Source organism: Suricata suricatta, chromosome 17, assembly GCF_006229205.1.
Source record: "Suricata suricatta isolate VVHF042 chromosome 17, meerkat_22Aug2017_6uvM2_HiC, whole genome shotgun sequence".
Taxonomy (NCBI): domain Eukaryota; kingdom Metazoa; phylum Chordata; class Mammalia; order Carnivora; family Herpestidae; genus Suricata; species Suricata suricatta.
The window spans coordinates 27449869-27465571 of record NC_043716.1 but is presented as its reverse complement, the minus strand read 5'-3'; the positions used below and the strand labels follow the sequence as shown (position 1 = coordinate 27465571).

The 15703-nt window shown below is 50.2% G+C and overlaps 1 protein-coding gene across 6 annotated transcripts in view; it reads left to right on the top strand.

The window, feature by feature from the left end:
• Window positions 1-15703, top strand: part of MSI2 (musashi RNA binding protein 2) — a 379699-nt gene that overhangs the window by 317705 nt on the left and 46291 nt on the right. For all 6 annotated transcript variants that reach the window (XM_029929166.1, XM_029929164.1, XM_029929165.1 and 3 more), the window contains exons 9-10: window positions 5370-5484; window positions 15145-15219. In XM_029929166.1, the coding sequence (XP_029785026.1) occupies window positions 5370-5484; window positions 15145-15219 (190 nt within the window). The remainder of the gene's footprint in view (window positions 1-5369; window positions 5485-15144; window positions 15220-15703) is intronic.

Below are 15703 nucleotides of genomic sequence, written 5' to 3'. Positions count from 1 at the left end.
TTCATACCTGTAAAGGACATCATGGGGTCCCCCTATGGAACATATATTAAATAGAAGTATCATGTCCGTGTGTCGGTGTCCCAGCTGGGTAACTGTACCATGGCTATGTAAGAACTTATCTTTACATTTAGGAAACGCATGTCATCATGTACACACCTGACTCTCAAAAGGTTCAGGGAGAAACATGCAGATACAGCTCTGGACAGAGATGTACACACAACTGTCCTCTGTGCCGACCTCGCACCTCGTCTGCAAGTGTGAAATTACTTCTATGTAAAGAGTTAGAAGCAGACCTCCTTGCTGGGTTTGGGCCCTGATGGGCAGGGGCGCCTCATCTCGGCAAGTGGCTGGGACAGTGTCAGAGTGCCATTATGCATGAGCCACATCCGGTCTGTTTCATCCCCTAGAGGAACACGCTGCTGCCCTGACTGTTCTGTCGTTAAAGCGGGTTCAGCAGGAGCATTCTTCTTATCCTGTAACTGCGCAGGCCACACCCACTCCTCCAAGGCCAGTTTGCCAAGCAAAGCAGCCTATTGAAGATTGAAAACTTGAAGCAAACCCCACCTACCTTTGGAGGGTTTGGCATATCCTTGGCATCTGCCCCTGGCATGGGGTTGCTTCATGGCTTTACCAACCATGAAACTAGAAAGTGGACATCATGTCTTGCTAATGTGAGCCGTTGGTCACAAGGGACCTCTGAGGCTCCCTACAAGCACAAATTCCGATAGAATTTTCTGCAAAATCTCTTGCCCCTGGAAAAAGCAGTCGTCATTTGGAGCCATAGCCATTGTGAGAAGCTGTCCAAGTGGGGTCTGAGCCGTTGCTTGAGATTCAAGGACCAGGACTTGGAGATAGATGTTCCTTCCACAGAGTCTGCCCCCACCCAAGCTACCGGAGAGAAAGCAATTCCCACAAGTGGGGTTCTGTTGGGGACAGAGCTGAAATGGCTGGGCAAGAGGCCTGGTCAGTAGGAGGACCGTGCTTATGTTGACCATGGGAAGTCAGGCATGCCTCTCCGGGGGGAGAGGGAGGATTCCCATGCCTGCCTGGTGGAAGCAGACCTCAGTGCCTACCAGCCCAAGAACCCAGCCAGCCAGGGCCACCTGGCTGGGAGGAGGCCTCCCACTGTCCTGTCTGCTCACGGCTCTTCATGGATCTCATGTGGTGGTTGGTCTCTGAAGACAGCCCTGATGGTCTTCACTCCCACTAGGCACGCTGTGTGTGGTCCCCTCCCACACCAGTCTAGGCTGACCATCCTAGAACATGATGGATGGGAGTGGCCATGTGACTCTCAGGCCTAGGTTTTAAGAAGCCTTGAAGACTCTGCCTTGGTTTCTTGGGATCCAGGTGCTAGGACAGTCTCTCCCTGGGACTCAGCCACCACGCTGTGAGAAGATGGAGTGCTGCAGAAAAGCCAAAGGTGGACAGTCCCAGCCAAACCTAGACATCACCTGCACGCCGTGCGAGTGAAGAAGCCACTTCGAACCTTCATCTGAGTCCAGGCTTTGGCTCCAGCCCTGGCCACCATCTGACCACAACTACATGGGGGACTACACGCACAAGCCCCCCTGGGCCCAGTCTGCTCACAGAAGCATGGGAAAGCACGATCCGTTGTTGTTTGAGGCCACCAAGTTTGGAAGTCGTTCGGGACACAGCAGCAGATACCAGGGGTGTTGTGTGTGGCCAGATGACCTGAGTATGTGACTGGAGCTGGGGAGATAGGCTGGTTTTCCCCCTTTGGGTTCTGACATAACTCGGGGCGTTCATGCCCGGTTCTCTAGCTGGCATGGGGCCCAGTGGGAGGACGGTGGGGGTGGGAGTGACTCAAATGTGGTCCAACTCAAGAGGCTCCAGAGGCGGGCAGTCCTAGAAACGACAGGGGGGGGCAGGTTGACATATGAGTACTTGTCTTCATGTTAGGAGAACAAGACAGTCAGAACCTGTTCTTTTCAACAGAATGAGAGCTTGCAAGGTGGAGGCTTGCCTTACTTACGCCTGCACCCCCACAGCCTAGCGCTCGTCAGGCACATCGAGTCCCTTAGCGTTGTTGAATTAAGGAGACTGTGTTTCCACGACCCTAATGAGCGCATGAGTCAGCGGGCACTCTGAACAGGACATCACAAGGGACCAGAGAAGTAGGGGCAGACCCTGGATCCCTGCCCCCTGAGAACTCACAGTCTGATGGGGGAGGTAAGGCTTCTGCCAGTCTGATGGCCGAAGGACGTAGTTTTTGTCCTCAGCAAGCCCCTGACCCACACTACAAGGACTCAGAATGCAGGCAGAGAATAGCTGTCCCTCTTTCCTCTTTTGTATGTTTCCCAAGGAGCTGGGGGCTGGGTGGGCAGGCCTCCTGGGCTGCCCGAGAGATCTTTCGAGAAGCCTTCAGCGCAGACCAGGCCAGGCTCCCTGGTGTGGCTGCTACCTTTCCCTGTCACTCAAGCGCCCAGGACATGCTGGGATCCCCCCGAGAGTGCGTGTGCCAGGGCCCCTGGCCTCCGGGCGCACTCAGAGCTGACACAGCGGGCAGCTGACAGATCACACGGAGTTGGTGCTGCCCAGAACAGCTCCAGCAAGACAGAGCGGGATTCAGCAGGGCTGCCAACCCTATTCAGTGAGAGAGAGAGTAGGTGGGTTTGTTTAAAATACTCCCATTACAGTCAGTTAACCTTTATGTTCCCTAAATGAAAACTGTATAAACCTGAAATTTTCGTTGATCAGGTTGCCTAGGAACAGGCAGCAGGTTTTCATAAGACAATGCAGTAGATTGTCACCGATAGGGCCATTAGGAAGTGAGCTGGTTAGCGGTATTATTCCGGAACCCGGTGTTGGCGTCAGGTAATTATCTGTCTGCCTCTGCAGAGCACACCCATCTTCCCGGGCGCGAGCAGGCTCTTGCAAATGAGCTTTCTCAGCCCACTTCTGAGTCCCAGGGATGGAGCAGAGGAGCAAACTATCACCCTGGGCTTATGAGAGAAATCTGAAAGACCCAGTTCTGATGAATGTATTTCTTTTTAATCACCTCTCTGTACCACTACTCGCAACAGTAATACTCAAAGCAGAGAACTTGGCAAATAACAGCAGTAACAGAATGCACCATGGAAGTAAAAGAACAAAGTCGCTCTAAGGCAGATTTGGCATTTAATATTTCCCCCCATAGGATATGCATATACACGTGTTTATCTTCCACAGAGTCCCTGTAACTTGCTTCTTACCGCCTTACATTTAGGGTGACCAGCCATCCTCATTTGTCCAGGGCTGAGGGTTTCCCACTACTATTGCATGTTATTACCAGTGCGCTTTAATATCGCTTCATGGCTTTCAGTCAGCTTGGATGAACCAAAATGGGCTAATTCCCTTTTCTTGGACATTTAGGGTGTTTCCTTTAGGAAAAAAAAAAAACTATAATCAATGCTTGTCACCACAGTAGTCTTATCCATATAAGGATAGGCTACTGCAAGTAGGGCTCTTAGGTCAAAGAATGCACACTTGTATGGCTTTTAATATTTTGTCTTGTTGCCCTCCAGAAAATACACACTGATTCCTACCCCTCCTCCCCATACTCTCTGGGGCTCTGACATCAAGGAATCCTGTCATTGTGGCCAATCTGATTGGTGAAAAAGTATCTTGTTTAGGGGTGTCATTTGTGATACCAAAGCTATGTCTAATTACTAGTCCTTTGTGAATTGCTTGTTCATGTCCTTCACCCGTTTCCATTTCAGGTTGCTCATCTCTTTCTTTTAAATCTATAAAAAAAACCTCTTTGTATGAAGCTTGTCAGACATGAGTATTGAGCCATTTTGTCCATATTTTTAAAGCATGTGTGGTTATCACTCTTGAAAGAACAAGAGTGAGTAAAACCTGTTATCTGGTGTCTCTGAAGAAAGACCAGTTAATATTTTAGGTAATTAAAGCTTCCTCCAAGCCTTAAGCACTAAAATATTTTCTTAATGTTCATTTATTTTGAGAGAGCAAGAGAGAACGCAGGGGCAGAGAGAGAGGAAGAGAGTGAATCCCAAGCAGACTCCATGCTGTCAGCACAAAGCCTGGCTTGAGGCTCAGTCTCACAAACCATGAATCATGACCTGAGCCGAAATCAAGGTCAGAAGCTTAACTCACTGAGCCACCCAGTCCCCCCAATAAAATATATTTAATTGAAATATTTGGGATGAGATTTGAGAGATATCTATATCTCCAAACGGATAGCCCATATAGGTCCCTTTAAAACAAAGTACAAGGCACACAATTTAATTTCTTCATATCTCAGATGTCCTGGGAATGATAATAATTTCCCATGTGACAGTGAGACCCTCAGCAATTGAGCCACGTGGAGTTTGGGCTCCTCTACCATCTGGCCCCCTTTTAAATATGGTACCTGCTTCTTCTCTTTTCTCCCTCACCGTCAGCTGCCATGCTGATACTTTTGCTCTGTCAGCAGCCCTGCCCTATGACATCCCGTCTTCATCAGTGATGGGGCTAATTCCCAGTTAACGATGTTTGTTAGGTCTGTCTGTAAACTAAGAGAAGTAAGCACAGAGCAGGGATCTGAAACACAAACAGTGCAGCCACAGCAGGCAGCAGTTTTACCTCTTTCCTGGAGTTTGCATTCTGTATCATTAAGGTGGTTAAGTAAGTGACTTCTGGGTTGTGTGAGCAGAATAGGATTAAGAAATTTTGGAGGCAGAAGGGAAACGGGAAAGATTAGCAACCACTCAAAGACGTAGCTGCAGAATGAGAAACCGGTAATCCAGATGGACAGAGGCGATGTTGAATGTTATTACTTCTCCCGGGAGCGTGCTGGGGTGGGTTTTATGGAGATGGTGGCATCGCTGACCTAGAAATTTTAAAACGCCGGCTCCCAGGCCTGCACCTGCAGGGATATGGCTTACGGCACATTACCCAAGCCGTCTGGTGTTCAGTTTTGTCGTCTGTGAAATGGAGCTAAACTAACTGGCCTGTCTATTTAATAAGAGAATCAGATGGCCTGATGTGAAGAGCCACCAGCCTAAGGAATTTGCAAACATGTGAAGGGCCAAACGGTCCTGAGGGATTATTACTACCGCTGTTGCTTTTCTTCACAGATACACCCAGCAGTCTGAGCGCTCAGCCCGGGCACGTGTGTCCTCAGCCCACGTCCCTGCCATCCCTCCCAACCCAATTTCATCCTTGTAGGTTTCTCCGAAGCAGGATTTGCAACAAGTGGCGTGTTTTCTTAAATATTTGTTTTGCAGGCCATTTACTCGGCATGGCTATTTTTACAGTGAATAAGGAGCAAGGCTAAAAATACCTTAGCTGGTAACCAGATCCGTTCTGCATTTGACATTTACGTGGAATTCATTTGCATCTCATTTGTTCGCCTTTCTGTTTAACAGGTAGAATGTAAGAAAGCTCAGCCTAAGGAAGTCATGTTCCCACCGGGGACAAGAGGCCGGGCCCGGGGGCTGCCTTACACCATGGACGCATTCATGCTTGGCATGGGAATGCTAGGTGAGTCTGGGTGGGACCCGGGGAATGCAACAGAGCCACCATGGACTATACACCCAGCGGGGCCACCTACCAGTTGGGCAAGCTGCCTTACCTCTCTGAACCTCAGTTTCTGGTCTGTAAACGAAGATGACAGGCCCCTTTGCAAGACATTTGTTACTATTGAATGAATAGAGATAGATACATAGATAACAGATAGGTAAACAGGTAGGTAGATAGACAGACAGACCGACAGATAGATAGATAATTAATTGTCTTGTGCCATGCCTAGCTCATGAGAGCTGGTTGATTTTATTTTATCTCCTTTCCACTCTCTTTGCAAAAGGAGAAAAGCCACCCCATGGCCCCACTCCTACTAACTGGGTGTTCTTAAAGACCTAAGGACTCTTGGCGCCTTCACCTGTGTGAGCCGAGGCTACATTTTCTAAAACTTGGGAGAGGAGGGGAGTGATAAGGATGAGCTCTAATCCTGTCTATTTAAATGATTAACATTTTTCTCTTGGGATATCAGAATTTGCATTTAAATGGATGTTTTAAATGGTCTGTTTTACTCTTTATTTGCCCAAAAAAAAAAAAAAAAAAAAAAAAAGATGAAAGACAAAGTGTGTTTGTTCTGACAAAAAATGATCTCTCCTGGCTTTTAGAGAAATTAAGTTGCACATTATGCCCCTTCCTTAAAGGTATCTCTGTCCGTCCTGCGTAGATAATTGAAATTCTTGCCGCTTAAATGGCATGAAAAATGGAGAAAGCAGCAGAGGAGCGTAATGGTGTGGGTCGCAACAATAATTAGAAATTTTGAGGCGAGAGAGCGGTATTTTAGTGCGAGTTATTGTGTGTCGGGAAAATACTAATTAAATGGGATAAATGGTAGTTAATGGTAAAATTCCATTCAGGCACATGATCCGTCTAGTTTTAATGGATTTCCATTTGGTTTGGCTAAGAGTCCTCCTTCTATATTGTTTGACCGGCTCTTTGTGTGTTTTCAGATTTGCAGCTCTTTGAATCATTCCTGGCTCCTTTTTAAATGTGTAAACCTTTTCTTGGTGTTATAAATTCTTAAAAAGAATTGCATCTATTTTGTCTGAGGAAATAACAAGGGGAGGGAAAGTTACTTTGTGGAACTTTAAGAACTGGAAAGAGATGCCGTGAGAATTACTGAAACCGGCTGGAATGAATGTTATTTCTTCTCGAATGAATTTTTTCGGTGTGACCATGTTTCGATGGAAATTCCTGTTTACTTCTTTTAAAATTGGCCAAATGATTCTAAGGCTGATCTGGAAGGAGAAACACATGAGACTACACAAGAAATGTTTTCAAAAGAGCAATGAGAAAAGACCAGTTTGACCAAATGGCAGAACATAGCACAAAGCTACGATAATTAGATGGTGTGGTATCTAGGGACGCACCGTTCTAGAAAGTTAAAGCCCCTAAACTAAATGTATTTCTGTGTGAGAGTGTAATTATTATGCAGAAATGACTTTTAAAAATCAGTGGGAATTATCTCCTGGTTGGCTTGGAGACACTTGGCTAGCTCGTACTTAAAAAGCAGTGTTTATGTGGCCTTTACCTTACGTTGTATGCCGAAAAAAGGTCCAAATGGATTCGTGGTTTTAAATTTTCAATTCACATCTTAAAAGAGCTCCCACCTGCTGGTTTGGGGAGTCTTGAATTTTAAATGGTGAGTATAAAGGCCCTGAGCATAAATTGGGAGCTGGTTTAGGACCAGACCTTCAGGAAGTATGCTGTCTTTCTGAGGCTAACGTGATGCCCTTGACATTCCGAGAAGAATGAACTGTTTTCTTCAGGGGGCGCCGAGGTGTGAGGTGAAGCCAGCTCACTCTTGTCAGTGGCCACAGAGCAAAGGCACAAAGATTACATTCGCCCCAGACTCTGCAGGCAAGGGCTGGGCACCGACGTCTCCACGCACACCCACGCCCGGATCCCTGAGCAGAGGGCACCCAGGCCGGGAGGCTTTGTTGAGTCCGGAGGTGTTCAGGGGCGGGGGAGCTTGGAGCACCTGCTGCACGCCTTGCCCCGAGCTAGCACTGAGACAGCGCTTAACAAGGCGGATAAGGTCCCTGCTCTCTACAGCTTGTGGCAGTGTGACCGTGACAACAGTTAACAGCCAATCCTGCAGGTAGCTAGTTATCCTCACAGAGGGACGGGGTGCTTTTGGAGCACGTAATAAAGCATGGAAATTAGTCTGAGGAATCAGGGAATACCTCGCTGCGGAGGTGACCTGTTAGCGGAGCTGAGAGGGTGAGCGAGCTAAGGGTGATCCAGCCAGGAATAGCCTTCAAAGAGGAGGTCCTCTCATGGAACCCTGAGAGCCCACTGGCCTGGCGGAGGAGCCACGTCCACTCGGGGCGTGTGTGAGGAAGAGAGCCGGGCTCAGATTGGCTTTGACTCTGGCTGGTGGTAGGCAAACCCTCATGGTCCGTGTGCTTCTCCAGGTGCCATCTGATTGGCTCCTGCTTCTTGGGGGAGGGATATGTGATAAGTGATGAATGCTGGCGATCACTCACCTGCCCCAACTACCCCCACCCTGCCCGTCTCTCCCTGTTGAAGTTATAACTTCCCTGAGCTGCAGTAAAGAGGTAATTGTTGGTTTAAAATGTTGTCGTGGTTGAGTGTCTTCATCCTTGAGTTATAAGCTCCCCCGAGCCTCCTCCACCCCTGCTCACCAACGTCCCTGCCGCTTAAGGCTTTTTGCCTTTTGCCCATGGAGTTCTGTCGAGGCCCCCAGTCCTCAGCCAGCCCCACCTCCTGTCACAGAAGTTTTCCTCCTCCAGCCAAGCAGAGAGCCCTTGGGATGGAATTTGATGGCATCAAGCCTGGCCTTCATGAATTGGGAGGTGGGGGGCTGGATAAACCGGTGGGGAGAGCTTTGGACTTGAGAACCAGGAGATCTGGACTCCTTACCCCATGAGCTGTGTGACTTGAAGCAGGTGACAGGATTTCTGTCCTTCGGTTACTGCACCCTTCGATAGCGATATGGGAAACTCACATCGTAGGCTTGTTGATGATAAAGGAAACCATATCGTGCCCAGCCAATGCTGTATTTCATCAAATCCGAGGTGCCGTGGGTGGCGAAATTCATCTCTGTACAAACATTCAGAAAGAAAACTATATATGCTGTTGATCAACCGGCACTAATGCTTTCTCATCACAATGACCATGAGATAGAACCTACTTTTGGAGACGTTAAAGTGTGAAGAAGAAAAAAATGTGTGTCTTCCAGTCAACAAACTACACTAGTACATACTCAGACTGGGCGCTGTGATTAGTAAAGTAGTGGGGAGCCCCAGGCATTCCCACCCAAGCAGGTGCCCGACACCCTTCCATGGTGCCCGACACCCTTCCTGCTGGGAGCCGGGAACACGGTCTGAGCCGCAGATGTGACTTGTGCTGTGACACCCACAGTCCCCTGCTCCATTCAGACCCTCAGCCCAAGGAGTTGGACTACCTTTGAGTTTCTGCCTTCCGACAAAGATCCGGGCACTGGGCTCCAGGCCTCATCAGACCCCGGTCCTCCTGAGGCCCCAGCCACTGCGGTGAGGGCCTCCAGGCACCCGCTGAGATGGGGTTCCGAGAGCTGCCAGAATGTGCCTCCAGCCAGGAACCAGCTCAGCCCAAGGGCCAGGCGGAAGAGGTGAAGCACCCACGGCCCCCCAGGGAACAAACGCACAGTCTCACGGCCTGGTTGGCCTCTCGCCTCCTCACCAGGCTGGAGTGTCCCCCGAGCCTCTGATGCACTCACTGCAGACCCCTGGAGCCGCCCTCCACTCTGCTTCTCCACCAGCACAGCCTGGCATCCTGGGCCTCTGGACTCCGGGTGAGGAGAGTGCCATCTGCCAGTTCGCTTCTTCCCTCTTAACGTGGTGGCACCGGGCGGAGTCTGATCCTTCGCTAAGGTGGGATGGCCTGACATGTCCCTACAAGTCACCTGGGTCACCCCCCTCACGGCACTTATCTGTCCTTGGAATCACTACCATCACCCATAACATATTCGTGCCATCACCGAGACAGTTTGGCTGATAAACTCGGCGCAGACAGAAAAACATTTTTTAAGAGTTCATTAATGACATGAGGATTCAGTGATTTACATTTTTGTTGTTGGAAGAGCAGAGAAAATCTGTAACCCTTGAACAGGTTTTTAGAAGTGAGGCTATTAAATCATGAAAGCGTTTTAATCCATTCACTCAGCAAATATTTATTGAGCACCTAGGAAGGGCAGGCACTGTTCTAGACGCCGAGAATGCATCAGGGAGCCGACATTCTAGTGAGACAACAGATACACTGGTCTGTAAATGACTCAGAAACTGTGAAGCTAATTTTTAAATACCCTTTAAGGTTTTCTCCTGCTTCAGGAGATCTCATCAAAGGGAGACTGATGAGCGTGTAGTTGCACTTTACTCTTTCTTGATCTCTCTTGATGTGGCTGCATGCGTCCTTGGGAGGAAACCTACAGCTGTTTTGGCTTTAGCTTTCAGAGCCTTTGACAGAATCTTAGAATAATCAGCCCGATGGGAATTCCTTTAAAAGAACAGAGGAGAGCAGTGGAGGGGTCATTCTGAGGCCCGCTCTCCCTGCCGTTGAGCTGGACAAAACCAAAATCAACAGAGACCCTTGGAGAAGTCTTTCCGCAGCCTTCCGACTTTGTTCCACTGCCTTGCAGCGGCCAAGAGGCACCCACGATTCCCCAGCTCAGTGCACTGGAATCTCTGGTTTTTCTTTAAAATTTTTTTCAATGTTTATTTTTATTTTTGAGAGATGGGAGGGGGCAGAGAGAAAGAGAGGGAGACACAGAATCAGAATCAGGCTCCAGGCTCTAGGCTGTCAGCACAGAGCCCAAAACGGGGCTCAAGCTCATGAACTGTGAGATGATGACCTGAGCTGAAGTTGGATGCTTAACAGATGGAGTCACCCAAGCACCCCTCTGGGGAATGAAAGGAGACTTAAAAGCAAACATGCTTCTTGCTGATATACTTTTTTCCTTTTGGCCTTCTCTGTCGTCAGCCACATAGTCCTACTGCCTTTAACTGTCTTGGCTTCGCTGGGCACCGACTCTTTAACATGTGTGATACCACTGGTGGAGAGGGACTTCGTTGCTGAGGCCTTGGAGAAAAGCTGCAGTCTGCAGGCCCAGACTCTGTAGAGCAGCCGAAGAAAGCCTGAAGCGTTCTTAACAATGCTCCTACTGAAGTCCCTGTGAAGTCTTGGCCCAGTGTTCCCCCGACCTTAAGCCCCTCTGAAATGAAAGGGGGAAAAAAAATCATCATCTAGAAGAGACAAGCAGCTGTAATCCACAGGTGTCCACTCACAGATCAAAAGGAGATTGGCTGGAATTTAGAGCCGCATGTCTAGACTCGTTGGTCTTTCCCCAGAATATCTGTTGAGGTCCTTCCCAAGAAGGTCTCCATTTGTCTACCTGTTTCCCGATGGGCAGGAAACGCCAGATCTACCCCTTCCTTTTCCTTCTAGCACAGCACAGTGTACCAGAACTCTCTGTGATGGTGGAAGGAGCCTATATTTGTGCTGCCCAAGATGGTAGCTGCTAGCTCTGAGCATTGAAGATGTGTCTCCTACGGCCGAAGAGCTGGGGTTTTCATCGTAATTTAGACGTAAATTTGAATTGGACAGCATGGGCCTCAAGATACTCCTGGGGCTCGGGGTCTGAGCATCTCGGTAGACCTTGGCCTTCACGTCCTGGCATGGGAAGGGCTCAGGCACCAATGTTACATCTGGATGCATTCTTCACTGAGCCAACGCGGTGCCCCAGGCAATGCTCCACATCCCACGTAGCACGTAGGTCACACTCGGGCAGGTCCCTGGATAAGCAGCCCTTTTCTTGTCTCTTTCAAGTCGGGGGCCTGATGGGAGCAGTTTTCCGTGACTGAATAGCTGAGTCACAGAGCCCGGGAGAGGATGAGTCATGTGCCCAACCTGCAATGCAAACATATTCCAGGCCTGGAGCAAACGTCTTCCAGAGTCGGAGCAAAGATTGGGAACCACAGCTTGGACAGTTCTGCCCACGCGTCCCCAAAAGGGGGCCCCGAAATGATCTGACTGGCAGGTTCAAATGACTTCCTTCCTTCCCCTTCCTTCCTTCCTTCCTTCCTTCCTTCCTTCCTTCCTTCCTTTTCTTTCTTCCTTCCTTCCTTTCTTTCTTTCTTTCTTTCTTTCTTTCTTTCTTTCTTTCTTTCTTTCTTTCTTTTCTTTTCTTTTCTTTTCTTTCTTTCTTTCTTTTCTTTCTTTCCTTTCTTTCTTTTCCACAGTAGAAAGCCCATCTGCCAGAAAGGGGGTCATCCAGGCAGCAGGTTTAGTTTTTCCTTTAGTGACAAGAGATAATTACTGTGGGATTGATCAGGCGTCCAGAGCACTGGAGCAAATAAATGGTGGAACGGCCAGTGCGGGAGGGGCCCTGCTACTAATGGAAGTGGCGGCCGGGTCACCTCATGGTAACACGGCTTGATGGAGCAGCCACACCGGTGAGCTCTAATGTGCTATTCATATGCAGCCAGCCAATTTCCCTGGGAGGCTGGGGCGGTGAGCCGTTGGAGCAGAGCTGGGCTGCACAGCAGTAAATGAAGAGGAAAATTGAAGTAATGTTGTATTATAAATTTATGATTTCATCTGCCTGACCAGCGGATGTTCACAATGGCAGGGTGGAGGTAAGATCCCCCTACTCCGGCAGGTGCCAAATTCTCATCGTGGTTGTGCAGGAGACAATACTGACATGGCCAGGAAGATTGGGGTGAGGCCCCAAAATGGGGTGAGCTTGACCATGCTTGGCTTCCTTCTTGTTGAAGACTGTCGCCTATGCCTGGAAGAAAGCAGATCTGGAATGGTACTGGTGGCCCGAGTCAGGGAGGGGCTGGGTGTGCCACACTCCCCCACCCCCCATCGTCACCCCCCAACCCCAAAGGAGTCTTGAAGATGACACATGGGCCTACACTTCCGCTGTCAGATTAAAATATCTCAGACCCCTCATGCCTCGAAATTAGAGGCAAAGGAGTCATTTTTCACCAGGAAAGCCCCTAGGCAGCAGCGGTTTGGCTGTTTGCATATAATCCGTTTATCAATATTGTTGAAATAATGGTTTAAGAAATCTAGTCATGAAAGATCTGATTTGATAGCAGGTGATTAATTTGGAGGAGAACTGAGCTGGCCAGCCATGAAATAAATACCAGGGGAGAAGCCGCTGATGTGTGTCTGCTTCAGGCATTGGGTCTCAGGCTCCGTCCCTCCTCCTCTGTCCCCATGTGCATTTCCACACTGGGTGCCATGGGTCACGTGTGGACTCCCCTCTCCTCGGCAGTCTGCGCAGAGCCACCAGGGCATCCTGACTTGTGTGGGCAGCCTTCCGCCAGCAAGACACCGAGCGCTGGGAAATAAACACCCAGGGAAAGAGCCCATGACAAGGCCCTTTTGAGGTAGAAACAGGTCAGTTGACCAGTGAGTGGTGACTGCAAATTTGCAGAGGCTCTGCCTAAGACAAGGGAAGGGAAGGGCGCCACAGCTGGTCTCAGTTGAGAATTTGGGCCCATCCGTACTTCAGGGGACTTTGCAGAGCTTTGTATGGATGGCAGGACTCGAGCCGTCAGAGGACAAGGAAGCTACCCCACCACCACCACCAAGGCCACGGCCTTGGACCAGAGGCAAGCGTGGAACCCAAGTCCCCTGATGCCGGCAAGGGCCAGCCTGTCTTCTGGGTCTAATGGCAGATCCACAGGTAGAACAGAAGTTATGACACCAGCAGACTTGGACAAGTGAAGACGGGACACACGCAGGTCCCATCCCTGGACCTCTAAGGCATCCCGGCTCTATGAACAGGCAGAGGGAGACCAGCAAACTATACCTCTCACACCCCCGGAGAGCATTCAAGATGGAACCTCCTGCATAATCCATTCCCTGAGCCCGCACTGCAGGGCAGCAGATGCTTGTGACACGTCCAGGTGCCCCTAGGACGTGGGTGATGAGACTCTCGAGCCCCTGTCAGTGGGCCTTTAAGCTGCTGAACAGAACTTCACGGACATTGCTGCCTCATGGTTGGAGGGCATGGAGATTGTCATAAACCCCACCCATGAAAGCAACTTCCTGCCCGCGTTGTGGTGGAAACAACTCTGGCTGCTAGAAGCAAAAAAAAAAAAAAAAAAAAAAGGAGGCTGTTGGAAGCGGCTTGTCGACACACCGAACTGCCAGGAAGACTGGAGAGTAGGCAGGCACTAGTGAGCGGGGCGGTCGGCGCAACCCAGGATCCACCTGGTCAGGACGCCTCCGCTGGGTGCAGGGCTCACGCTCCTGCCTTCAGAATAAATTCTGCATTACTGCCTCCTCCTCTGCCCCACTAGCCCCAGAAACGGACCCAAGAAAGTCTTCTGTTGGCCAAACACAGGCTCACGACCTACTTCCCAGCTGCCTAACTCAGAGAGAGCAAGGGCCCTTGCCTGCTTCCATGAAGGGAGGCAGGCCTCTCTCTCAAAGACTCAGACACAGAAAAGGGGTTCAGGTGCTGGGCAGCGAAAAACAACCACAGACACCTACCTCAGAGGTCAAAGCAAAAGTCAGCTATTGGTGGTTGGGTGGTGGTGAGGGTGGCCTGGCCATGGGGGTATTTGAAGAGCATGAGTGTACAAAGAGTCCAATACGTTGAGTGGAGGGAGGCAGAGTGGGCCTGGTGGGAAGGGAGCGGGGGTGTAGACGTGGGTAGAATCTGCCCAACCAGGCTACATGCCAGCCTCCCTGGTAGCCCGGGTCGAGAGGTAGTAAATAGTGAAGAGACCCGAGCAAGCACAGTGCAGGGTTGAGAGCAAGTGGCTGCTCACTGGGGGTTGCATAACATATCATAGAGGAGCAGCCCCAGAATGTTCCATTCGTTTCCAACGCACCCCACGCCCAACCTGGTAGCAGTTTCCACAGGCACCCCATAGTTACCAGTCACCCCCGGGTGATCTGCTGAGATCAAATGGAAAATACGCCGTCTGTGAAATGCCTGGTAAAACAGGTGGCACAAGGCTTTGGGGCGGGGGCCACACTTCTGGTGTGCATTTTAACACAGCCAGAACCTCACCATTCCCGGAGGGCCTTGGGAAGATGCTGTGGCACCCTTTGGGGGTTCGTGCCTGGACATAAGCCCCTGGGACTTGCCTCCCCTGGGCCATGGCTTCTTAATCCAGTGTTTATCCAGAGGCACGGGGTCAGCCCTGAGTTTTGCCTCTAAACTCTCACTCCCCAAGCGCTCGTGCTTTGTCTGGTGCTGGCTGGGAGGAGGCATTACAAGGACTTTAATCTCCTACTGTCAGTAGCTTTAAAGTAAAGTACATTCAGGGTAAGCTCTCCAAATGTCAGATCCAGGCGTACGCCCTGTGTTTGGTGCTAACGCGTGGCATTTACTCTGGTTCCAGGAAGGTTCCAGAAACTGCGTGGGCTTTGGGGGTCTGTCTGCCCAAATATAGGTTAATTACCAGCAAGCTGACAGCAGTACCCCCGGCCACAGGAGAGAGGTGACCCAGGTGCTGGGTAAAGACCCTCATAGGAAACAAATTATTATGTGCGGGGAAAATAACTCAGGCTGTCCTCATTTCTGGCCTCCCTGGGATTTCCCCCTCAGACTTGAGGCAGCTGTACTAATGCAACTGTGATCTTTCTTCTGTGTTCAAGGCTACCCCAACTTTGTGGCAACCTATGGCCGCGGCTACCCTGGATTTGCTCCTAGCTATGGCTATCAGTTCCCAGGTGAGTGTCTTCATCTCCCGGGGCTCTAGAGGGGGCCGCACTTGAGGGGAGGTGGGAGGATCCCTACAGAGAATGTAGCGCATACACCCGTCCATTCAAGAAATGACCTGTAGTGCTGAGGTTCAAGTCCACTGAACTCCAGGGTCGGGATGCAGCTCGAGATGTCTGATTAACCGAAGTGTGTCCTCCGTGCCGGATGTTTGAGAGCGGCAGCTTTTATGGGAAAGGGAAAGAGCTGAGGCCGGAGCCCTCCCTCTCTCTACCCTCTCTCCTTTGCCTTGAGCCAGTTACAAGTTCTCTCTCACTGGACTGGACTCATCCTCTGCCTCTCCCATCTCCCTCCTCCCTCCTTCACCCACCTCCTCCCTTTCTTCCACTTCCTTCCTCCCTCCCACCTACTCGCTCCCTCCCTCCTCCCTCCCTCCCTCCCTTCCTCCCCCTCCCTCTCTCCTTCCCTCCTCCCTTCTTCCCACCCACCACCCAT